Source organism: Mauremys reevesii, linkage group 1 (genome assembly GCF_016161935.1).
Source record: "Mauremys reevesii isolate NIE-2019 linkage group 1, ASM1616193v1, whole genome shotgun sequence".
Taxonomy (NCBI): domain Eukaryota; kingdom Metazoa; phylum Chordata; order Testudines; family Geoemydidae; genus Mauremys; species Mauremys reevesii.
This window is the reverse complement of record NC_052623.1, coordinates 139450671-139476469: the sequence shown is the minus strand read 5'-3', so window position 1 is coordinate 139476469 and position 25799 is coordinate 139450671. Positions and strand designations below refer to the sequence as shown.

The 25799-nt window shown below is 39.8% G+C and overlaps 1 protein-coding gene across 3 annotated transcripts; it reads left to right on the top strand.

The window, feature by feature from the left end:
* On the top strand, positions 1-22034 carry ASB9 (ankyrin repeat and SOCS box containing 9). 3 transcript variants are annotated; one of them, XM_039506735.1, is made up of 8 exons: positions 1-349; positions 7617-7696; positions 8763-8870; positions 11514-11664; positions 13108-13242; positions 14082-14273; positions 19005-19170; positions 20737-22034. In XM_039506735.1, the coding sequence occupies exons 1-7, from the start codon at positions 256-258 to the stop codon at positions 19127-19129; spliced, it is 885 nt and encodes a 294-aa protein (XP_039362669.1). In that variant the 5' UTR covers positions 1-255; the 3' UTR covers positions 19130-19170; positions 20737-22034. The 3 variants fall into 3 exon arrangements, with proteins under 3 accessions (XP_039362669.1, XP_039362677.1, XP_039362659.1); XM_039506743.1 differs by having other exon boundaries at positions 14082-14214; positions 19005-22034; XM_039506725.1 differs by having other exon boundaries at positions 19005-22034.
* The last annotated feature ends 3765 nt before the right edge of the window (positions 22035-25799 follow it).

The window sequence follows — 25799 nt, the reverse complement described above, 5'->3', positions numbered from 1 at the left end:
GTCTGTCAGATCCCTGGCTGCACACCAAGTGAATGAGGAGGTGTTTCATTAAATCTGCACACAGGTACTCGAGTTACTCGGAAACTGCTGCCGGCACCAAGTTCCAGTCTGCTGCAAAGTCTGCTTGACTTGCACACACAGAGTCTGCTTAATAGATTACTTGCATAACTAGGATTTTCATCAGGGAGGATGGAATTTGAACTCTCAAGACCAACTGCGAAGTGAAATAACAGAAATTTGACTGCCCAGTGTGCAATGGATGGTGCGGGAGAAAAGGGAAATGCCAGTAAATACCAGGGAGTGGAAGGACAGTCACATGCAACTTCTCTATCAAACCCACTGATGAGTGGTAAGTAGTATAACTGTGTCTATCCAAACAATCTTCCAGATAGTCTTCTGGTGGTGATGGAAGGGCCATGGATGGTATATATGCAGAGCTCCATAAGCGTATTCTCCCTGAAAGCTTGTTTACATGCAGTTCGTAGGCAGACATCCATGTACATGTTCTTGCATTTTAAATGGTAGTTATTATGCACTCTCAGTGTTTTCCGACAGTAAAAACCAAACTTAATTTTTAAGCACTTCACAAATATTAGGAATCTGTGTAAAGTTAAATAAGCATTACAATCTGAGCTGGACATAACTGAAAAAGAAGTTGCAACGTGGGCATGTTTGGTTTGCATTATTGCCAGCTGAATGCTCAGTGTTAGCTCAGCGAAAAAAGTTCCTCTTTTGTTTTTAAAGATACACTAAAGAATCTTTGCTAGTGGCATTACAGATATTTGTGGATTATTCTCAAAGGGCCAGGCTGTGAACCCCTTTCTGTCACTGATGAGTAGTTACTCACACCAGTTGCCCCATTCTGTTCACCATTCTGAGTAAGAGGCTCGCCGTCTGGCCCAAAGCTTTTGACAAGATGATACAGTGTCAAAAGACACCGTAAATCTCTTTCACATACAGCTTAGTTAGCGGTGTTTCACTTAGTTGTGTTCCTACGCTTTCAGTTCATGGCTAGCGTGCTGGGGGAGGAAAAAGGAAGATAACATGCAGTAACATTGCAGTATTCCTCTTTCTTTCATGAGAGCTCTGGAAATCTTCCATTTGTTACTAAAGGAAAAAAGAATGGTGCACTTAGAATAGGAGGAGAACTACAAGGCCAGCTGCAGCGCAGAAGTGACCAAGGTCTAGGTCTAGGCTGATTTTGGTTTTTGTGGGTATGGCGGAATAGTGATAACAATAAAATCCCAAATGAGGCTGGGTTTGAAATGGATTCTTCCTTAATGGATGGCAGGTTTCCAGCATCTGGAATGAAGGAGGAAAATCTGTTTGTACAGAGCCTAGCACAATGGGAGCCTGGTAATATAAATGATAAATAATCATACGATGAAGCAAAGGGTAGTGGCACTAATTTAAGGATTCAAAATAATATTTAGACAGGAACTTCCAATGAGGCCTAAGAAATGAGATACCCAGCTCCCACTGAAAGTTAGTATGGCCCAGGTTCAAGGAATGAACACCCGCATAACCCATGGGAACCCCACATTGGGCACCACTGCCCCAGGCTAAATCTGCACTAGTATGCAACACAGGGAAATGTCAAACACTTAAACTACGCACACAGCTCCAGATTGTGATGGCATAACTATGCACTTTCACTCTTGTGGTTACTAGGTTGTCACCTGAATCCCTTGTGAATGTATACAATAGCCATGTAGTTCACACATCTGTGTGTAATACCTGCATTTGCATTATACTTCTGTCCGGATAAGTTTGGGACATAAGGTGTAGCTAACAATAAAAGATCAGAGTGTAACTCAGAAAAATTGTTTCTCAGTCCAAAATTTGGAAATGATCTGTAAACGTATCTCTGCTGAAGCTCATGCAGACTTTGTGATGGCATTGGTTTCAAAATGGGAAAGTCTGAAGGTTTTGGAAGAGACTGAATACAATACAAGTGGTAACCCTACGAGGAATAAATATGTGATGTTGCCAAGAGAGCTTGAAGAGTCTATACTATAGGGTTAAGACTGACCCAGAAGAGTAGGACAAGTATGGGGTTTAAGTCCTTAGATTAGTGATATCCTCATCCCAAAATGTTTCACTAGAAAAACAGCAGTACTTGGGCTGATACTAGTAATATTTCTGCTCTTCAATTTTTAGTTGTTCCTTACCTGCTGATTCAGGTTTTCTCATGTGGTTGCTCAGAACCGCATGTCTGACAATCATTGACCCCACATAGGAAAAATGTGGGACTAGGTTATCAATACACCCAACAAATAAAAACCACTTCCATGACATCTACTGCAAATGAGCAGAGACAGTTATCCCCATTACTCTAACAAATTGACTATTCCCTTATTCTTTAGATGATCCCACTTTCTAGCCTGAAAAACCACTATATATTGTTCATGGATAAATGTGATTTAATAAACAATATTCTACATACGTTGCTTTTAAAGCAAAATCCATATAATTATGAATAGCAAAATACCCTTCATCAATCAATATAGCATGGCTTGGTCCCACTGTGGCACTATCCATATGGGGACAGATCTTTAGCAGGGGTACAGTACTGTAGTTTCAGTGAAGTCAATGCCAACTTGCTTGTGAAAAAAGTGAGATGCTACCAAATTACCAAATTAAAAAAAGAATATAATTTTCTCTAGAAGTACCACAAAATGGGTTATTCAGAAAAACTTACTGCACAAATGTCTGCACTCCATGCACTGACTACCACCAAGAAGGGTGCATTAAGGGCCTGTCATTCCTCCCATTTGGCCCATTGATTCCTCTAGATTCCACAGATCTGAGTAATCTTTTTTTTTTTAACAGAGGAGTGAATCTTTCTGCCTCTTTGAATTCATGATCTTTGTCTGCATTCCAGTCTTTCTTTCCTCTACTGAGCTGATTTCAGCCTGCCTTTTTCAGAGACAACACAGGAGATAAAAAAGTGTTCACCTCTGGGGAAAATACACTGGCCCACCTGTTTGTCTGTCTGTGATAAGAACCCCTATTGTAAGGACTTCATTCCATCTTCAGCAATTAGTTCAGACTTGTCTGCCAAAATGCTGTACCAGGTACCAGTGAAGATATTTCACTCTGGCCTCAACCTGTTTTGAGCTAACTTTGGGATAACAATCAGAGTTCCATTGGAATTGCTCCATCCTTTCTCTTAGTCCCAGGATGAGAACCCCTTTAGAACAAGTATTGTTGAATTGTTATCCCAAGAGAGTTGCAGAGGCTTCACTATGCACTCCAAATTCCTTTCAATTTACTTTATTTGAATAATATAATAAGCCTCACAGATTGGACTATTGTTATCAGATGTGTGCGGCTATTACCTTTTTGAATTGTCATTTGGTAAACTGCCCAGAGGCTTCAAGTCTGGGAAAATGTGAAATGCCTTAAAATTTGCCTCATTTTTGTTCCTTTAATAACTCATTGTTGCAGACAGAACAAAAGCCAAATTCACCTAAGATATCCCGATACCACCATCCCTAAAATATTACCATTCCTGATTTACCTACTACAGAACTTTATAAATCAGACATTACACTAGTATATGTCCAAAATTGCCATCACTTGTCTATGTCTTGTGTCGATCTAATATCTTTCAGTTGTTATCATTAAAAATAAAAGAGGAGTAATCCAGCGGCCAAAGTCAGTGGAGGTATCTAACTAGCAGTTCATGGCTTAAAAGGTAGTGGCTGCTAGCAAGGCATTTTCTGTGTCAGGTCCATAAGTCTCAAACGTATTTGTTTCCTCTCTTGATCCATCAGAGCTAAGATTTGTTGTCCTTTTGTGCCTGCTGAAGATCTCTGTTATTCTCTCAAAAGGGTAAAGGATTTTTGGTGGCTTATTTGATTACTTATGGGGGACTCTTCAAGGTTAAATGTTCTATTTCACATATGTGATACCGATTGAATAGTGCGGTCAGATAGCTCATGCCACAAAGCCTTTTGTGTTGAGGATATTGATCCTTTTTCTATTATTTCAGTATTTGTACAGGTGCCTAATGCTAAGAGAAGTAATTTTAAATAAATTAATTAATAGATTCAGCAACTGGGGAAATTAAACATAACTGTCCATAGATATAAATGTGAGTATTCGTTCACATATTTGTGTGGATCTACCAAGTCCAGGGATGGCTGGCAAGTCTTATGAAATATATCCAATTGCTCTTTTGCCTGACAAATACCAAATAAATCTTTCTCTCTCTTTAAAAAAAATAATTTTCCAATTCCTGTATCAAATTGTAACCATAACAATTTCCCCAGTATAAAAGACTCTTTCAGATCCTATCACAGCCATCCAGGCTGACAAGTTTCTGGGTAAATTTTTTCCATCAAAACCCTCCAAATGTCAGTACATGTGCAGACTGTCACATGTCTAATATCATTTTTTAAATACCTAGACTCCCTGGAATCAGTAGTTCAAATCCTAGCTTGATTTAGGACTTCATCTTTTAAAGGTAGATAAACTGACTTCCATCTATTTTACTGTATTCAGGACTTTCAGACAGGACCTTAAAACCCAACAATGTGTTTGCTTATGTGGATATGAATGATCTCAGAGAAGTTCTCACAGTAGTAGGGATATCTCCTCGTGTCCTTGGATGAAATTTCATTCCTCACCCCCACTACTGCTGTGCAGTGTGCTGGTTCCCTGGACTGTTGCTATAAGTTGTTTGCATTTCAGTGTTTTGCTGTAGGTCTGAAATCATGCAAGGGAATCTGGGGGAGTGGTCAACACTTGCACCTGCTTCGGATCTGTTTACTTCAGTTATCATTCGCAGAGCCCTTTGAAAGACTGGGCTTATGTTATTGTTTGTTTTTAAAGTGGCTGAGACAGGATTGAATTTAGTGAGCCGATGTTATGGTGGTTTAGTGTTGCTCCAGGGGAGCAAATCAATAAGAAATTGGGTGGTTCTTGCCTTTTGGGAGAGTTCACTCTCTTCAAATCTCTCCTTAAAACTCACTTTCCCCAGGAAACCCACCAATGCTAATCTAAAGCACTTTGACCTTCCCATTAAAAATAAGCAAACAACATGCTAAGACAGATCCTTCCTCTGGGTCTCCCCTGTACATTTTGTATCTAATTTTGTGGCTTTAATGGTACAGAGTGTAGTAGGAAGAGAGCCTGAGACATAAGCCCTTGTATTAGAGGCCTAGTATGAGGCAGGACCTGCTTTCAGAATTTGGCAAGAACCAGGCTGATATTGCAGAAATACACATTTCTAAGAAGTACTAAACACAGAGTACTTACACAAACACATTTTGATACAAAGTGGTACCAAAACATTCTGATATTAGGATAGTACAAAAACAATTCCCAAGGATAACAGAAACACACTGATTCCTTTTAAAAGATAAGGTTAGGATGGCAGTATGTAATAGAGATGTTTTGATTGAACCAACATGGACAAGGTGATGGGTAATAACTAGGGCTGCCAAGCGATTAAAAAAATGAATCGTGATTAATTGCACTGTTAAACAATAATAGATTAGCATTTATTTAAATATTTTTGGATGTTTTCTACATTTTCAAATATATTGATTGCAATTACAAAACAGAATATAGAGTGTGCTGTGCTCACTTTATATTTATTTTTATTACAAATATTTTCACTGTAAAAAACAAAAGAAATAGTATATTTCAATTCACCTAATACAAGTACTGTAGCCCAATCTCTTTATCATGAAAGTTGAACTTACAAATGTAGATTGATGTATAAACAAATAACTGCATTCAAAAATAAAACAATATAAAACTTTAGAACCTTCAAGTCCACTCAGTCCTACTTCTTGTTCAGCCAACAGCTCAGACAAACAAGTTTGGTTACAATTTGCAGGAGATAATTCTGCCCACGTCTTGTTTACAATGTCACCTGAAAGTGAGAACAAGCATTTTCATGGCACTGTTGTAGCCGGCATCGCAAGATATTTACGTGCCAGATGCGCTAAAGATTCATATGTCCCTTCATGCTTCAAACACCATTCCAGGGGACATATGTCCATGCTGATGATGTGTTCTGCTCAATAACAATCCAAAGCAGTGTGGACTGATGCATGTTCATTTTCATCATCTGAGTCAGATGCCACCAGCAGAAGGTTGATTTTCTTTTTTAGTGGTTTGGGTTCTGTAGTTTCCGCATCGGGATGTTGCTCTTTTAAGACATCTGAAAGCATGGTCCACACTTCATCCCTCTCAGATTTTGGAAGGCACTTCAGATTCTTAAACCTTGGGTCGAGTGCTGTATTTATCCTTAGAAATCTCACATTGGTACCTTCTTTGCATTTTGTCACATCTGCAGTGAACGTGTTCTTAAAACAAACATGTGCTGGGTCATCATCTGAGACTGCTATAACATGAAATATATGGCATAATGCTCCACTGGGAGCTGCGGGCGGCCATGCAAATGTAAACAAACTGTCTGGTGGCCCACCAGCGGATTATCCTGACAGGCCACATGCGGCCCACGGCCCGCAGATTGCCCACCACTGCCATAGAGTCTGCCAGGTGCTATTACCGTGCATTGTCAACAATAAACTTGTCCCCGTGCATTTGTACCTTGATGGATCTTGTGGTCATTGGGCAGTTCGCTCGAGGTGTGCTGTGCCAGCTGTCTGCGCAGAGCTGGGACGGCACACACGAAGAACACACACATGTAGCCGAACATCTAACCCAGGGGTCGGCAACCTTTCAGAAGTGGTGTGCCGAATCTTCATTTATTCACACCAATTTAAGGTTTCGTGTGCCAGTAATACATTTGAACATTTACAGAAGGTCTCTTTCTATAAGTCTATAACATATAACTAAACTATTGTTGTATGTAAAGTAAATAAGGTTTTTAAAATGTTTAAGAAGCTTCATTTAAAATTAAATTAAAATGCAGAGCCCCCCCAGACCAGTGATCAGGACCCGGGCAGCGTGAGTGCCACTGAAAATCAGCTTGCATGCTGCCTTCGGCACACGTGCCATAGGTTGCCTACCCTTGATCTAACCACACAGAGCACACTGCAGATGCTTAATTCCTATTGTCATTACAAGAATTCTGACCACCAAAACTTGAGGTGCAAAGTCAATGGGTAACACAATTACCCCTGGGTATTTTGGCATCAACCATGATCAGCTGTTAGTTCTAGCCCATATCTGGCTATTAATAAATAATTTAGCAGCTGCAACCTTTTCAAAATACCTTCCTTTTAAAATTGGTAAAGTATGCTGAGCTTGAAAAAACCCCAAAGGTATTATAAACAATTAAGAGCTAGTGACAGACTGTGCTGTGTAAATTACTCTTTTGTCCTCCAATGGGTTGCTTAGTGCTTGTTTAAAAGACAATTTGCATTTTCATAATATGTATCTTGCTTCTTACTCCCTCCAAATGAGTTAAGGCTGGCAGCTCAGGTAATGAAACACCTTGACCAGAACCATTACTACTGTTGAATGCAGCAGCAATGCAAACAATGTATTAAACAAGTGGAAATCAGATCATACTTAAGAATCGCATTAGAAGGAAGCAGATTTATTAAATTCACGGAAGTCACCCAGTTTAGATAAAGTCAGGCAATGAAATAGTTCATGAAATTCTTGACCATTCTCTTCTCTTTCTGCAGATTTCGTTTCAGACTGGTCTCCCTTACATGATGCCTCTATCCATGGGCGTTTGCTTGCTCTGAAGAAACTCATCAATCAGGTATCATTTTATTGGGGAGATGAACATTCTGCTTGCTTTGCTCATTGATCCGGCTGTTGAATTCCGGCTGTATTTTATATTGTAAGGTGTCTGAGATTAGTACAGTGAATTCCACTTGTGATAGATGGTTTTATTGTAGCCAACTTATTATCTATGCAAAGCCAGATAAATGAAAGCCTGGATTCTGCAAGCAGTTATGCATGTGCTTAACTTTTGCACAAGTAGTCCCATGCAAGTCCATGGGACTACTCATATACTTCAAGTTAAGCACATGTGTTAGTGCAGGGGTAGGCAATCTATGGCACGGGTGCTGAAGGTGGCACGCAAGCTGATTTTCAGTGGCACTCACACTGCTCGGGTCCTGGCCACCAGTCCAGGGGGCTCTGCATTTTAATTTAATTTTAAATGAAGCTTCTTAAACATTTTATAAACTTTATTTGCTTGACATACAACAATAGTTTAATTATATATTATAGATTTATAGAAAGAGACCTTCTAAAAATGTTAAAATGTATTACCAGCATGTGAAACCTTAAATCAGAGTAAATAAATGAAGACTCAGCACACCACTTCTGAAAGGTTGCCCACCCCTGTGTTAGTGTTTGCAGGATTAAAGCCTAACTGAGTTATATCCTTCTCTCCTGTTGAGACGTCGGTTGGAGGAGAGCAGTTATTGGGGAAATGCCCTGTATTTGATCTTGCAGATCTCATGAGACTGTCATAGTTGAAGGATTTGTGGTAGAGCTAAATAAAATATTTGTAATGCCAGGTTTGCTTTTCCATCAAAACTTGCTCCTGAAATCACAGAGGTTTCTGGAAAACAACTTGATAAAATTCCAGAATTTCTTGACAAAATTGGAAATAAGATATTTGCAAAAATCAAAAGATCACTTTTATTTGAGAAGTCACAATTCTAAATCTTGACGGAAAAGGTCACAGGGCACAGTGGGTGACGTAAACAGCTGGGAGCCAAGATCATTCAAAGACATTAAAATATGTAAAGCACTATATACGTGGTTAGCATTACTGTTATTGCCTCCAATAATATTTTCTGTTATTTTACAAGGGGAGCAGTGTTAACCTCATTACAGCCGATCACGTGTCTCCTCTCCATGAAGCCTGCTTAGGGGGCCATCCTGCTTGTGCTAGTGTCCTATTAAAACATGGGGCTCAAGTAAGTATAACACAGATGTTTAGAAGCAGATCTATGAAACTCAGTTTCCCCCGCCGGATAATAATTGGTTTACTGAATGATGAGAAAAAAACCATAGGATTGCATGTTGAGATGTCTACGGTGTGTTATGTAGGAGGAATTGTGTGATGTGAAGGAATGTACCACAATGAGTTAAACAATAAAAAGACCAGTTGTATTTTTAAAAAAGTCCATTTCAAGCTCCTGATATTGTAAGCTGTATGAAAAGAATGAATCCTGCTAGAGTTTTCTGAACCAAATTCTAATGTAAACTAAAGCTCATTTACACTACTCTGGTGGTGTAAAGCAGTGTAACGTGGGTGTAAGTACCATTTACATTTTAAGGCCCCCTTACACTTTTGGAGGAGTGTAAGTATAACTAAGATGCTGGGTCTTGTAGATTTTTTTATTTAATTATTTTGACTGGACCAAAATATATTGAACAGCCATTCCAAAAAGCACAGTGAGACTTAATTTAGAATATAATATGCTATGATAAAATATTACATATAAAAGTTTATACTTTGCATCTACACTGTGCCTAGCTTAACTCTAAGCATATTGCCACTTTTTACATAAAAGAGACTTTTTACTAAAGCAACAAAAAAGTGCAGATATAAGCAGCCCCTGCCATTATTATTATTTATATTTTGGTTTCATATATTCATAGATTCTCAGGCCAGAAGGGACCATTGTGATAATCTAGTCTGTGTAACACAGGCCACAGAACTTTTCTGAACAAATTCCTAGAGCAGATCTTTTAGAAAAAACATCCAATATTGATTTAAAAATTGCAAGTGATGGAGAATCCACCATAGCCCTGGATAAATTGTCCCAATGGTCAATTACTAGGGCCCTACCAAATTCACAGTCATGAAAAACACGTTACGGACCATGAAATCTGGTCTTCCACCGTGAAATCTGATGTTTTGTGTGCTTTTACCCTGTACAATACAGCTTTCATGGGGGAGACCAATGTTTCTCAAATTCGGGGTTCTGACCCAAAGAGAGTTGCAGGGGAGGTCTCAAGGTTATTTTAGGTGGGCTGTGGTATTGCCACCCTTACCTCTGTGCTGCTGCCTTCAGAGCTGAGTGGCTGGAGAGTGGCAGCTGCTGACTGAGGGCCCAGCTCTGCAGGCAGCAGCATAGAAGTAAGGGTGGCAATACCATACCATGCCATCCTTACTTCTGTGCTGCTGCTGGTGGAGCTCTGCCTTTAGAGCTGGGCTCCCAGCCAGCAGCCGCTGCTCTCTAACTACCCAGCTTTGAAGACAGCGCTGCCACCAGCCAGAGCATAGAAGTAAGAGTAGCAGTACCGCAACCCCGCATCCCCACAATAACCTTGTGATTCTCCCCCTCCCTCGCACAACTCCTTTTTGGGTCAGGACCCCTACAATTATAACATTGTGAAATTTCAGATTTAAATTGCTGAAATAATGAAATTTACAATTTTTAAAATCCTATGACTGTGAAATTGACTGTGAATTTGGTAGGGCCCTGTTAATTACCCTCACAGTTAAAAATGTACACTTTATTTCCAGTCTATTGTCTAGCTTCAACTTCCAGCCATTGGATTGTGTTATACCTTTCTCTAGTAGGCTGATGAACCCATTATCAAATATTTGTTCCTCATGTAGGTACTTACAGATGGTAATCATCTGTAAGTACCCTTAGCCTTGTCTTGATTAAGCTAAATAGATTGAGCTCCTTGAGTTTAGTCTTGGCTGGCTGTAGCACTCAGAATGTTCTAGGCACTTACCAAACATATAGGAAGAGACAGTCTCTAGCCCAAAGAGTTTATAATCCTGCAAAAAAGTATGTGCACGCTTAACTTTATACACGTGATTAGTCCCACTGACATTAGCGGAACAAATCACATGCATAAATGCAGTACAGGTGTAAATATGCAGGATCAGTGCCTAAAAAAAGCAGGAAGCACATATAAAATGGAGAGGAATGGAGAGAGTGTACAAGCAAAGTGCCCAAAGTGGTGATGAGTACAAGTCTCATGACATTTCTGTTTTTTTTTTATTTATTTTTTTTATTTTCCCAACAGAAAGTATTGATTTTTCAATGAAAAATTGAAAACTGAATATTTTTGTTGGAAAACCTAAAATGTTAGTTCACAAACGTCACCATCATATCTACCTCCTGGGAGTTCTGGGTCAGGTGCCTCATGCCAGCGTTCTCCTCGATGGGATGGGCTCCCTGATCGGACTACATCTCCCATGATGCACCATAGTCTTCCCTCTTGCTAAGCCACCATGGTACATCATGGAAGCCCCTAGCCACGGTGCATCATGGGAGATGTTGTCCCTCTGGATAATCTGGCCCATACAGGACAATGGGGGCATGATGATCCCAGACAACTCCCATGACTCAAATAGTGGTGGTATTTCTGACTCAAATAGTTTTTGGTTTGGAAAGAAAATGTGTGTTTTTCCAATGAAAAGTTGATATTTTTAACAGAAAGTAGACACTTTTTGAAAAAAAAATTAACTGAATACTCTCAATTTTTCATAGAAAACAACATTTTTAATGAAAATATTCACCCAACCCTAGTTAAAATATTCCCAGATCATTACTGTTTCTAAAGAAACTACTTGCCTGTTGTTTTTCCTTCAGGTGAATGGAGTTACTATTGATTGGCATACTCCTTTGTTCAATGCCTGTGTCAGTGGCAACGTGGCCTGTTTGAATCTATTATTACAGCATGGAGCCAGCCCACATGCACCATGTGATCTGGCTTCCCCTATCCATGAAGCTGCTAAGAGAGGTAGGTTACTCAGTCAAGAGTCAGAATTACTTTTCCTTTTACCAACACCTCGCAGCTGGTGAGAAAAAGGAAAGATCAATCGGTATATTGAATTAATGTAAAATACAAATATATCATTGTTAGAACCATGATACTTGTTCTCAGTGCTGGTATCACAGTTTCTACCATCCTGTCTTCATCCGTGACACCTGCTTCTGTAGTCCCTAATCAGCTCCTAAGGTCCTGGGTATGTGAGGTGACCTCTCTTAACTTCCTCCACCACACAAAATGGCTCCCAAGCCCTCACACCAACTTGCACTGCTGTGAGGGTTCCTCTAACCTGAACGTTGCCCTTGGGTCTCCCACAGCTTAACTACTGTCATTTGGATGAAGGGAAGGGTGCAAGTGTTTCCTTATCTGGTACTTATCTCTCCTTGGCCCCCAAAATGGCACTGTTCATTGGAGGGAAAAGTATCCCACCAACAGTGTTGCTGTGGCCTCTATCAACCACAGCTTGACAAAACAGTTTTAACAGGTTGAACTTGAACTTCTCACCGCCTAAATTAACAAACTTGTCCGCCATAAGGAGAATTCTGTAAAGAGGGAATTACTGAAAGCACTGGAAATCAATACAAATTTTCACAGACACCTCAATTTCCTAGTAAGCACTTTATGAAGCAAGGACTCACATCTCTACTACTGTTCTAGTCTTATGGACAAGAAGACTGCTTTTGCACCTTGATGGTGAACAAATGCCACCCACTACTTTCCATTAAGTATTGAGAATGGATAATGATCTCACATTAGCTAGCAATAGGCATACTAAAATGAGACCCCATAAAGAGCAAAATATTTCAGCTAATAAATGAGATACAAGAACCTAGGAAGTAACTGGGCTGCCTTGCAAAGACCTTCTCTGATTTAGCTTGGCTGTTTGTGTTTTTCAGTGCAGACTTTACCCAACAAATAAAATGCATTCCTTTGAAGATGTCATGGCATAATTTGGTCATGTGTAATGTACACTCTCCCCCCTTACATGGTAATATTCCTTATGGCTACTGTTCCCTTGACCAGACTAAAGAGAGAAAGAGAAAATGAGGATTCCCATCTCTTGAAAAGAGACTGGGGGAGAAAGGGCCATTACAGACAGGAAATAAAAAATGGCAGAGATGACTGGATGAGCACCTTTGAGACTATTGTTGTCTGTGAGCTGTGCCACCTGCTGCTTTTCTCCTCCATCCCATCAAAATGATTCATTATGGGATGGATAGACAAAGACATTTTGAATGTATGAAAATACTGGGGAGAGGAAAAAATGGAAATCTAAAATCTCTTGCCAAATCAATGGAGCTTTACTGAGTTACACTGGGGAGGGGACAGGGGGAGAGTTATCTGGGCCACAAAATGAGGCGCCTTCAGAAACCCCTTATTTTTATTATTTGACCTTCCTTTATCCTTTCAAAGGACATATTGAATGTGTCGAATCCCTCACATCCAATGGAGTAAATATAGACCTCAACATCAAACATCTGGGTACTCCGCTTTATGTGGCTTGTGAGAATGAGCAGGTAGCCTGTGCCAAGAAGTTACTTGAATCAGGTAAAAAAAAAAAAAAGTAAAATGATGTTCTTTTATTTTCTGTAACATCTCTTTATACCCTGTCCTCATCCCAGGCTGAGGGGTACTCACACGCTGGAATTCTGAAACATTTGAATCGTGTAGGTAGCTCTGGGTATTGTAGTGGAATTTTAAGTTGACTAGAAGGGATATAGTCACACAACTCTCATTGAAACTACATGTGCCTCCAGCAGGGGGCCAGACTGCACCAAGCCCTGCATTCTTGGATCTTTTGTACACCAGCGCAAGGGTCAGACACAAACATGGTCCTCCATTCAGCAGATGCTTAAGTATGTGCCTCACTTGTAGCACGAGTGGTCTCGTTCAGGTCAATGGGGCTTCCATATGTGTAAAGTTAGGCATGTGCCTAAGTACCCTACTGAACTGGGGCCTTGGCGTGTGCAATCACATCATGTGAGCACTGGAAGACTGGAGAACCTCCCGCAGCACTAGCAACTCCACAGGTGGTGGGAAAGGGAATGTGGGGTTTGAGAGTGGAGCTATGTCCTTTCCCTACTCCACAGCATCCAGCAGACTCGTCTGTGGCCTGCTAGAGGGTACAGCAGGTACCACTGCTGTGTGTGATCCCCCAGAACAGAGGCACAACCGTAGGCAGAGTGTCTCAAGGAGCTTACATTGATTCCAGGCACACACACCCCGCATCCTATGCCAACACAGGCAATGGTTTAAAGCCATAATCTAGCCCCTAACTATTGATGCAGTTTGGTCAGAGACCTAGGAAATAGCAAAGGAAATGGGATGGTCCAGCTATGACTTTTTTTACTAATGTGATCATATTCTTGGTCCTACCTTATTTTCAGGAGCAAGTGCAAATGGTGGCAAAGATCTGGACTCTCCTCTCCATGTGGCTGCCAGGAATTCCAATGCTGACCTGGTGCACTTGCTGATTGACTTTGGAGCAGACGTGAGAGCTAAGAATGCAGAAGGCAAAAGGCCAGTGGAGCTGGTTCCACCAAGCAGCACTTTAACACAAATATTTGTGCAGAAAGAAGGTGTCCTTTAATATTTGTTTTATTCAAAATCATAACCCGTAGGTGACTGAAAAAAGGGCACATTATTTACTATGCTGCACTTCATGTTCTGTATCATGGAGCAAAACTGAAAATAACTGGGCTCAGTTCTGCCCTCAGATATTTGGACACAGTGTCCGTTAGCATCAGAGTATTAATTTATGAAATATTATTATTATTATTTTATTAAAAGACTTTATGGAGATTCCAGTCTCAGCAAAAAGGAATTTCCCGTCACTACAAATGCTATAGAGTATTATTTGTATCCCATGCACCCGTGGCCCCCCAGAGTTTTCAGTGAGAGTCCAGGGTATCAGTGAACAGACTTGAAGCTTGTAATGGGTCACAGAAATGAGCTTAGGAGATGTATTAAGCAGAAGAACACTTACAAATCAACTGGGAACTTTCCTCTTTCTGACTATCAATGTTCTTCTTGGGACTGGCCCTAAATCCACTGAAGTCAACTGGAAACTTTTCATTGACTTTAGTGGGTTCTGGATCATTTCTGGGTTGTGTTAAGCTAGTGATTCTCCTTGGAGCATGTTAACAAATTTGAAAAGGATAGAAAGTAACCTCAAATCACCCAGTGAGAGTTGAGCCCGATTATCAGAGAGCAGAAATGTACCCACTGAGTTTAAATAATGTAATTTTTGTGGTACAAGTCCAGCAAATGCCAGGAAAAATCTGTGTTAAAGTACAGCTAGGAAGCTTTAAATTCATGTAGTATAAAAACGGTAAATGGACAGTAACCGTGATCTAATTCCTTGCCTTTTGCTTTATATTTTTGGGCCAAAACCTTAAGAAGTAGCAAAATGTGTCTGAACATTAATTTCTCTGTGTTGCTTTTTTGCAAAAGGTTGTAAAATACATCTCAAGAGGTGGTACAATAGGTATATATGGTATGTGTTTATTAAGGTCCTATATTATGTCCTGCAGAATCCAGCCTTTCTTCCAATTTTTAGGTTTGATTCTTATTTAAACTTTTTAAAAAGCAGCTGTTATTTACCTATAAATCAAAATGGTTTCAAATCCATTTTGTTTTATTGGGTATATTATATTCATGAATTCTGGGGGGAAATCCTGTGTGTTTGCCAGGTAAATGTGAACAATGCCTCTGGTCAACAGAGTTACATTCCTATAATGTATTCATTTAGAACTTCCTATGGAGGCAGTAAACAGCAGTTAGTATCATTATGTTAAACAAGATACTGCTGGTATGATCCACCACTATATTACTCCAGTTTTATGCCAATGTGACTCTATTGAGATCAGTGGAGTTCCACCAGTGTAAAACTGGAATAACACAGTGCGAAATCAGGCCCTGTGTGTGTAGTCAATAATATTATGAAAACAACCACATGGTGCTGCATGGCACAGATATTTGGTCTTTCAACACATTCTGCCAACACACAGCTGTATGTTATAGAACTCAAATTCTCTTTCTTTTAAACCTCTGACTCGCATCACATGTGTTTATCTGAGGTAAAAGAATATGTCATGCATGCCCAGGGAATAGCCACAGAACCATATGTAACATTGGAAGGGAATATTGAGAGGGCTGGAAAATAATTAATGGTTCTAAGGGAATTTCTGCTTTTACAGTCATTGAAGCCTGTACTTATAAAATTCTGGAGACCGTTTTGCTACTGAGTAGTGTTTCCCAAATGTTCTTCAAAATTCCTTTTTCTGAGTAAGTTCCAGGTTTGCTAGCAGCTGGTTTCTAAATTGTCTGCTCTGAAGCAATTGAAAACAGATGTGAAAATACACAGCCTTTTGTTTAACCTTCAAGTTCCCTTCCTGTAGTGTTACTTCCTTTTGGTTTTATTCAGATTCATTCTATGAATATGGTGATCTCTGGTACAGGCGGCAGGTAAGCTATAGTATTTTCCGCAATCCTGTGCAGCCTCCATTATTCCAGTAGACTCACTTGCTAATCAGAATTAGTTTCCATTCTGTTTTCTTTTCCTCCATCTGGTAAATGCTTGGAAGGCTCTACCTACAAATATGCGGGAAATGGCAGCATATAGGGATTTTTGCTTCAGTAGACTATTGGCCAAAGTACCAGCCCACAGTCACCCATATGAACAGTTATAGAATGTTGTTGCCTCAATCTAATGTTTCACTGCATATGTTTTCTATCTGAACGATACAGACAGTTGTGCGTGTGTTCTGGAGAACTAGCTAAATAAACCAGCACTACATTGAACTACCTTGAATACAAGAATTGCCTTGCCTTTTTTGGTTATTTTTCAGGAGTGTGAAATTGATTTTTTAAATTTTGTTTAAACTTTTCTCTTTTTCAGTGAAACATTTCTGCTTTTATGGGAGTGTTTTTAAACTTTTAAGAAGTTCTCAAAGAGACATTTACTTATGGCAGAGCAAAATAAAATGGACAAAATGGAACGCACAATGTTCTACTATATGGCCTGGTCTACACTGGGGGGGAGGGGTGTTGATGTAAGATACGCAACTTCAGCTACAGGAATACTGTAGCTGAAGTCGACGTATCTTATTCCGATTTACCTCCCGTCCTCATGGCGCGGGATCGACGGCCACGGCTCTCCCGTTGACTCCGCTACAGCCGCTCACTCTGGTGGAGTTCTGGAGTTGACGCGGAGCGCATTAGGGGATCGATATATCGCGTCTAGACGAGACATGATATATCGATCCCCGATAAATCAATCGCTACCCGCCGATATGGCGGGTAGTCTGGACGTACCCTATGTTTCACCTTGCATTTAGCTGTGATGCTTTGAGTACATTTCCCAGATCTGAAGAAGAGCTCTGTGTGGCTCGAATGCTTGTTTCTGTCACTAACAGAAGTTGGTCCAATAAAAGATACCGCCTCACCCACCTTGTCTGTCTAACTGCAGTTCTGCCAGCTTCAGCGGGGACAGACCCTGAAGCATGAAGTGATTCTGGTCTGGATTCGCCATTTCCTTGTACCATACACAGTCTTTTAAACTTGTGTAATGTGGGTATAAAATGCTGCTGTTCTGACTTGGAACAGTCTTGCATTCTCTGTGCACAGGGGTAAATGGCAGCATAAGATGCAAAGCAGTGGAGGAGACTCAAGCCTGTGTATTTACCAGGTTCATTAATACATGTCTCATTAATACTGCATGTTGACAGTGCTCTTGATACAGCCATTTGATCAGTAAAACCATCTTTAAGAGAACCCAGCCAGCTGTGAAAAGCTGCTGAAAAAGTGGTAGCTGGAGTGTAGAAGGACATTGAAAACAGCTGCTTTTTAAAGCTGTTACCCAAAAGCAGTACCAGCTGTTTCCATCAGTACCTTCAACTCCCTTACACACAGCTACTGCCAACACAGCTTCTCTGGTGACCACAAATGCCTTTATCTTCTAACCTCTTTTAGAAAATCTTAACTGGGACTTACTTTTAGCTGGTACCATTGTCTCTGCCTCCCTGATCCCATTTCACTGATTCCCTCTTGCTTTCTAAAATACCTCATAAAGCTCATCTCCTCTTACACTGCTTAAACCCAACCCAATCCTGCCTTCCCCCATTAGTGCGTCCTGCTTGTCTGCTCTCCTTATCTACTCTGACAGTAACTGTTCTGTTGTTGTAACTGCTGTGTATGATGAGATAGCCATACAAATGACATGTTATATGATCCAACTGTTTTGTATTTAAATACATCATAGTAACTACCTCTTAACAAGAAGGATAAGCCCTCCATTAAGCATGTTATGCTATTACATTTAAATAAAAGACATAGATTCTTTACTAGGGCTTGCATTATCAGCATGGGACTATTTAATCTTGAAGGTTTAAATAAGGGATTATATATTGCGTCTCTTGCTATGTGTTTATCACTGTTATACTGTTATGAATACTTCTGCAGAAACCAGTGGGCCGCAAACTTGAATCTCACTCAAGGGAAAGGATTTTGAAGGAAGCATTAATCATCTCTTATTTTCAAGCAACATAAAGTATTTAACATTTGTCTTATAGCTTGTAGGAAAATAATACAGCTACTAATCATTCCTGTGTAAGGATTAAGAATGACTGTGTTTGGTTCCAAGACAACATATTTACGTTGTGGGCTCGACTTACTACTGCTTTGCCTCTTGTATGGTCATTTACACCTGGGCAGCATGGGGATAAATTGCTTCTACTGGAGTAAGTGAGAGGCGATTTCTCATTTGATAGTGTTTAGCACCCGTTTTTGCACTAGAATAAATGACTGCACCAGGAGCATAGCAATGGGGAATCGGTCCCTGTGTGCTGTTTTCAGTATTCAGCTACAAAATCTATTTATAAATGATAAACTTTCTCAGAGCTGGCGCTAGGCATAAGCAGACTAAACAATTGCTTGGGAGTCCTGAGCAGCTCACGGGGGCCTCTCTTTGCTTTTTTAGTATGTGTTGTGTGTGTGGGGACACCCCCTCCCCCAATATGCCAGCGTAGGGCCCCCAGTAGGCTAACACCACCTCTGATCTCCCTTAAAAAACTTAACTACCTGCTCGAAACACCTTGTGACTCAAATGATTTGGTAAAGAATTTCCTGTGTGTTGAGCTTTTAGAAGCCTGCAGGAGTTGAGAGCTTGGGAATGTTGCCCTTCCAAAGCTGGTCTAGCCTGTACTACACAAAAGTTGGCCTTGTTACATATCTGCAGCTTCAGTTCTGTGACAACTGATCTTGGGACAATAAAATCACGTTATAACTTGTCTTGTGGCATCTTTCTCCAGGGCCCCTGTCCTTGATGCAGTTGTGCCGCCTGTGCATTAGGAAGTGCTTCGGACACAAACAACATCATAAAATAACTGGACTTCTGCTCCCGGATGAGCTGAAACATTTTCTCCTCCACATTTAAACATTTTGTATTCAAAACCATACCAGTAAAAATAAGGCGAGGTTTGTCATAGTGTTGCCAACTCTTGCAATTTTACCGTGAATCTTGTGGTATGTGATGTTTCTCTGAAAGCTCCAGCTGCTGGAGTCATGTGTTTAGATGAAAATCTCAATTTTCATTAAAAAGGAAGTAATTTTCTAGCCCTCGTGGCTGTGAAGAAAAACTTGATAATGTGACCCAGCTCAGAAACCAGAAAGCAAGTAACATGAGGACCAAATTTATCATTTTTTTTAAGAAAATGATTTTTAAGCTAATCTCATGATTCTTTGAGGCCTGATTTTTGAATGCTTGGGGTTGGCCATACTGCACCAAGTACATGTATTAGTGCAGTACAAACAACATCTCAGATTTATTAAATAAGAAGGATGGCTGAAGTCTTGCTTTAAACAGCAACCAGCTAGGATGCCCATGTCAACTGTAGAAGATGTTCCATGCTCTTGTCGCCCTGTATGTATAAGGAAACGGAGCCAATTCCAACCCTGCAAAGCAAGTGGGGAGATTTGACATGGAAAAACTGGTTAATCATTTGGCGTAGATAATTCAACTCTTTTAAAGATGATCAATGAATTTGCTGAAAATTTCTTCCTTAGAATTCAAAGAAAAGTAAAGGGAAGATAGTGAATGTCAATTATTTTATTGAATTAGGTTATTTCTGTCCTTCATGTTTTAAACACGAAAATATTAACTAGTTCTTAAAGAATATTCTGTGTTTTCAGAATACCCAACAGTGCATGTAGATGAGCACCAGCCAACAACGATCTATTCAGATGGGCATCTGAAACTGTTAGGGTTTTACATTATTGCCATTACAGCATATAGATCATTGTTGAGGGTAGCTTCCTGCAGTGGGGAAATAGTAGGAAAATTATTTTTGATCAGCCATTAAAAACACTTATTCACTGATGTGTTCTGAGACTTAATGGCCTCCTACCTCAGTATAATTTCTCCCTGAAGGATCAATTTTTCAAGGACACAGGTTACCACATGTTGGCAGGGAGTAAATGTTCTTCCGCTTTATGGTTTGATTGAAAAGTGAAATTTCCTAAGGATTTATGAGCAGGTCATCAAAAAGGACAGCTTCATTTTTTTTTCCTCCAGAAAAAGGTACCAAAGAGTTCATTCAAAGGGTGAAATAAAAATCTTTCTTGGAAAACATTCTACCTCTTTCTTAACATTTCCCACATGAGAGAATAAAAACAACTATCTTTAATGTAGAATAATAAAGTAAATAATGAATACATATAAATACTTAGAAAAGTCCATCCCATATAAATACTTTGAAAACTCTAATTAAAATAAAATTAGGACAACGGTAATCTGCTCCCCCCACCCCTTTTTTTTTCTAGTTTAATTTGCGTGTTGATCAACCAAACACAAGGGTTTAAATTCTGACTCCACTGAAGTCAATGGCAAAACTCATATTAACATTAGTGGAGCCAGCTTTCATTCAGCTATACCCAATTTTAGATTTATTCACAAATATCCTACAAGCTCTTTGAACTCTGAGTATGCTTTTTTGGGTGGAAAGAATGATTATAGTGTATTTTAGCTATTCTCTCAATCTGCAGGTAGCTCTCCACATTGACTCTCTGTTCAAAGAATGTTTGAATCTGAATAGAGATGGATTTGAAGCAAAACCCCAGAACTGCACACCCTGAATTTGGGAAAGTCTGGATCAGGATCTGAGTACAAACTTTCTAGCTCAGTCCCATCTCTAATTCTGAAGCGTGGTGCTTTTATACAATACTTAAGCATTAAATGCCAGGTGCATATTCTTCTGGGATATCTCCATACTGTCTTTCTCAAAAGAATACATGTGTAGATCCAAATGCTACTACTCAGTAAATAACACTTTCAAAAATAATTTTCTCCTTTTTCAATTGCCAAGAGCTCACTAGGATTGCGTTTCCCAAGCAGAAGCTGACTGCCTTACTAACATGCGGAGTACATTCAGTGCTGGTGATATCATTAACTTCTGCAGGAGGAAATACAGAGTCCTTAGCATGTAAAAGAAGGACACACAACTTTTCAAATAGAGCATCTTGTTTAAAACTTTTCCAATACACCTGTATGGTTTACATAGTTGACAAACATGGGAACTTTAATAGGATGGCCAAATTCCACAACTGTATGCTCATATTTGGTCCTTTGGTATGTAAAATAAGTATTTACATCCCTACTTGGCATATAGATGTGTACTATAGATACCCTGCTTAAGGGCTTGATCCCATGCCCATTAAGTCAACAAGCGTACTTCCATTGATTTTGGAGCATTGGATCATGCTCTAAATAACCACATTTGAAAACTCAAAATTCAGCTCTCCAAATTTTAGGATCAGAAACAGTAAGTAATTTTTTCTTAGCAGTTTTGCCACTTACTTTTAAGCTTCTGATTTTGTGACCTCAATCAGTGTGTTTGTAGGGCTAAGCTAATATCCTGCGATGCTTAATCATATCAAGTGGTGAGGGCTGGTTTTTTAGCTCTGTTTACCTTTTGAAAATTTGATAGCTTGGCTCTGTTTACCTGAATCTTTTTATCTTGTATAACTAGGATGAATTCCCTGGGCTCATTTTGCATCATCTCAATATATTTACTTATTTATTTATTTTTAAATCATTTGTGATTGAAACTGATGGATTACAGTTTTATGCATAGATATCCTTGAAGCTGTAAGGTAAACTCAGTGAAATCTGGAGCTATTTCCAAACTTGAAATCATGCCAAATGCCACTCAGTGTCACGAATATATTTTTGTAGATTCTAGGCTGTTATTTTGCTAAAGGATTCTATTTCAGCAGTTTTTAACAAGATTATTCAACCACTATTGTACATGATGTTTGCTCAAAATACATTGTTTATATTCTAAGTTTGGTTTTCATTTTTTAATTAGAGTACCAATTTTGCATTATGTTTTAATATTCCGGCATCCTGGGTTGAGGTCTAATGCTCTGGCTTGTAACAGGGAGCTAACAACTTTATTAATACTATACAAACTCTCATCATAAGCTGGAATCCTGTCTGAGTCTGGGGCTCTTGTAACCACAGTGCTTTTCCTTTAAAATGTCTGAAGAATGCTGCGATAAGAGCTGAAGCAGCTGTTTGTCCCCTGAAGCGGTGTGGGAGCTGGATCTCTCCTGAAGATTTCAGTTGTCCCTGCAACATTTACATTAAATAAATACACAAATTATTGTCTCATTCTTTTCAAATAGATAAACTCTTCCTTACTTAACAGTTCTTGCTGGAAACAAATAGACAATGGGCTGTTTTTGAAACCTCCTCTCCCTCCTTTTTAAAATAAAACAACAAACTTTTTATTGTTTTATTTTACTTTCTCATTTATTTTAACTATTTATTAAAATAAACTTAAAATGAAATGTTAACATACTGCATTGTATGGGACTTATTCAGGATCAGATTAATATTCAAAGAACTGGCTAAAAAGTTTGGCTTGCCTGCTGGGGATTCCTCCTCTTGCGAGTATGGTAGAAAGGGTGACCAGATTTCTAAATACCTATCCTCCTTTTGGCCCTCCTTTTGTGTACATACTTGGTGTGAAAGCTTTTCCCTTACAAGAACAGTCCATATTTTCTGACTCACATTGGCTTTACTTTCATTTAAACCGGTAATTGTAAAACAAGTATAGATTACTTGCAAACCTTCTCCTTATGCAGATTTACTTTACTCTCTCCAGATACTTCCTGAGCCTGATTCACTACTGTACATTATGATTAGTGTTAGGCCATCCTACTCACAGTAATGAATCAAGTCAATTAACTTTTTAATTCCTTCCCAACCCCTTTCTGCAGTTCTTCCTACAGGATGCGAGGGACCATATCTATTTCTTTTAAGACTCCCTCAACAAAGGTCATAGGCCTCCCTCTCACTAACAGTAATCCCCAACTTTGAGGTTCCTGTGCATGTAAAAAACGTATTTTTGCTCCCCGGCTAATTATATCCCTAAGCAATGTTAGGGGCACATAAATCCCCAAATTTCTTTAAATAGTTAGAGAGACAAGGTGGGTGAGATCTTATCTTGTATTGGACTAATTTCTGTTGGTGAGAGAGACAAGCTTTTGAGCTACACAGAGCTCTTCTTCAGGTCTGAGCACCGCGTAGGTCGAAAGCTTGTCTCTCTCACCAACAGAAGTTGGTTCAATAAAAGATATTACCTCACCCACCTGGCCTCTCTAATATCCTGGGACCTAAATGGCTACACCAATATTTGAAATAGTTGAACATTTTGACCAGAGCTGTTAGGGAACTGGAATTTCATGAAAAATTTCCATGAAAAATGTTGAAATTTTGAAATTTTATTTTCTTTCAAATCAGAATGATTTTTTTCCCCCATGCAACAGAAAATGTTCACACACACACATGCACACGCACACACATATCAGTCTGGGTTAATTGGAACACTTTTTGTTTTGATTAAAAACTGAAATGTGTTCCAGTTTTGATTAAAAAAAATAAATTAAAACATGAAAACAAAAAGGTTTGGCCTCTGGTATAACTTAGAGGCACTTCATAACTGCTCTAATTTGTGCCTACATACCAATGTCTCTAAGAAGCCATTCCAGCAACCAAGGATAACCATGCACTTATAGCAAACAGCACTCTGGACACCACTTTCCCCCAGCCTCCACTCCTGGGCTAGAGGTAGGAAGGGAGTAGTTTGGGGGCAGCAAATGGTTCTACACGCATGAGACGCCTCAGCTGTTTGGTTAGGTTAGCTTGTGTGGGCCCCTTTGCAGTACCAGAGACACACCCTGTGACAGAGTGCAGGGTGAAAACATGGGAGCTTGAACTCTGATCACTTGGCTTTAATTAGTTCCCCTCGAGAAAGCTGATGGGGGTAATTAGTCAATCAGGCTAGGCAGCTGGATGGTCTGAGGGGCCAATTACCCCATCAGAACAAGGCTGATAAAAAGGCAGGATGGAGGTGCCATGGGGGAGAGAGAGAGGGACAGGTCTAGCTGAGCCTGGTCACACAGAGGCGCAGAACAGGGAGACCTATGTTCCCCATAGGCCCTGATGAGAGGGCCAAACGCTAGGTTAACATTGTAAATAAACTGTTGCATGGGGATTGTTGTGAAAAGGATGTAGGGAACTCAAAATAAAAGGACCTGTGAAGGTGCCAGCATGGGAGTCTGTGCAGTTTCTGCAGGGAGAAGGCAGGAGGGGAGCCATGCCCTGTGATAGGGCCATAAATGGATCTAAGAATCAGGTTCAAAGTCTTTATAGAATGCAATTAACTAGATGGTTATACAAGACAAGTTTAAAGAACAACTTGAATTTTCCTCTGCTGACACAGCATTAGATTTAACCAGCAGATGGTGCTGTTGCATATGTCTTCTGTTCAAGAATTTTTCAGAAATAACAAAGGAAAATGGAAAAGAAAATAATAAGGTACAAACAGAGAATATAAATTCTGCCAAGAATAAAACATGCAGCCCCCAGAAATTTCCATTCCTGACTGAAAACTTTGTCGCTTTTTATTTTATTTCAATGTCCTGCTGTTGTCCTCACTTTTTGTATTCATTTGTCCAGGAATGGAATTAACCAGGGTAAATGCAGGCCATTAGCATTTATTTATCGTGACTGACTTGTTTACTGGGTTTTAACTTCTTTTCATGGCCAAGACTAATGTGTTTTCCATTCACAGCTGGTGTGAAGAAAGCATCAGGGAGCTCTGAAGCTAATGAACACAAACACTTGGTCATCAGCTGCCAAGGACCTAGTAATTACAGATATTCCACAGCACTCACTAGTTTGGAAATGTTCATTCATTTATTATACGGTTTCTCTCATTAAATTGCATTTCACCAACCATTTTGCCCAAGGTAACTTGTATGTCCAGCATTAATCAGCCATTTACAACAAACTATAGGAGCTAGAAGAGACTAAAATGAATCACCCATTCTTACCAAAATTATAGATAATTAACCAATGAGAGATTCATGTCTGTAGGGGTGTGCAGCAAGAATACGTCCAAAAGCTAATGTTCTCCAGAAACTGTCACCACTCTAATGAAATAATTGTTACTGCTGGGATTAGCTTTTCTTAACGTATTTTTTATAATGATGAATGTTTGAGATCTCACCCTGAGAGGTCATGAGGAGCAGAGACTGAGGATTGAATGGGTCTATATCAGTCAGGCCTCCCTGACAAGTGAGTGTTCTACTGGGAGGGTTTTTTTTGGAGGTGGGGGGGATGTAGATGGACATGTGGCTACCACCTAGTTCACTCTGTCTGGTGGGATCTCTGTGGTGGTGAATGGATGGTTGGGGGACGTGTAATTTAACTAGCCTTTTTAGGATGGAACAGTTCCATAGGATGTGGATGAAGTAAGACTTTTGTAGGAAGGTTTGGAGGCTGGAGCTGGGGAATTGGATGGTATGTCTCTGGCATCATTTGCAATCTATTTGGAAGTCCCTATTCAGAATGCGGCTGCATTCTCTCAGTGGTCACTTTTGGATGTCTGCCATGAATTGAGGACTTGGCAATCCTAGACAGGGATGGGATGTTAAGTTTTGTCTCCTCAATCTCTATCATGATAGGCATGGAAGTAGGCAAACAGGGAGTAAGAAGTGGGTATATTATATTATTTATTATCAGTCCCACTGGCCATGCC

Bases quoted from the DNA above. Each gene is read 5' to 3' on its own strand.
- ASB9 (XM_039506735.1), top strand. From the start codon at position 256: ATGGATGGTGCGGGAGAAAAGGGAAATGCCAGTAAATACCAGGGAGTG. The intron at 11,665-13,107 runs GTAGGTTACTCA...ATCCTTTCAAAG, and splicing joins CCATGAAGCTGCTAAGAGAG to GACATATTGAATGTGTCGAA. The intron at 14,274-19,004 runs GTGTCCTTTAAT...ATCTTTCTCCAG, and splicing joins AATATTTGTGCAGAAAGAAG to GGCCCCTGTCCTTGATGCAG.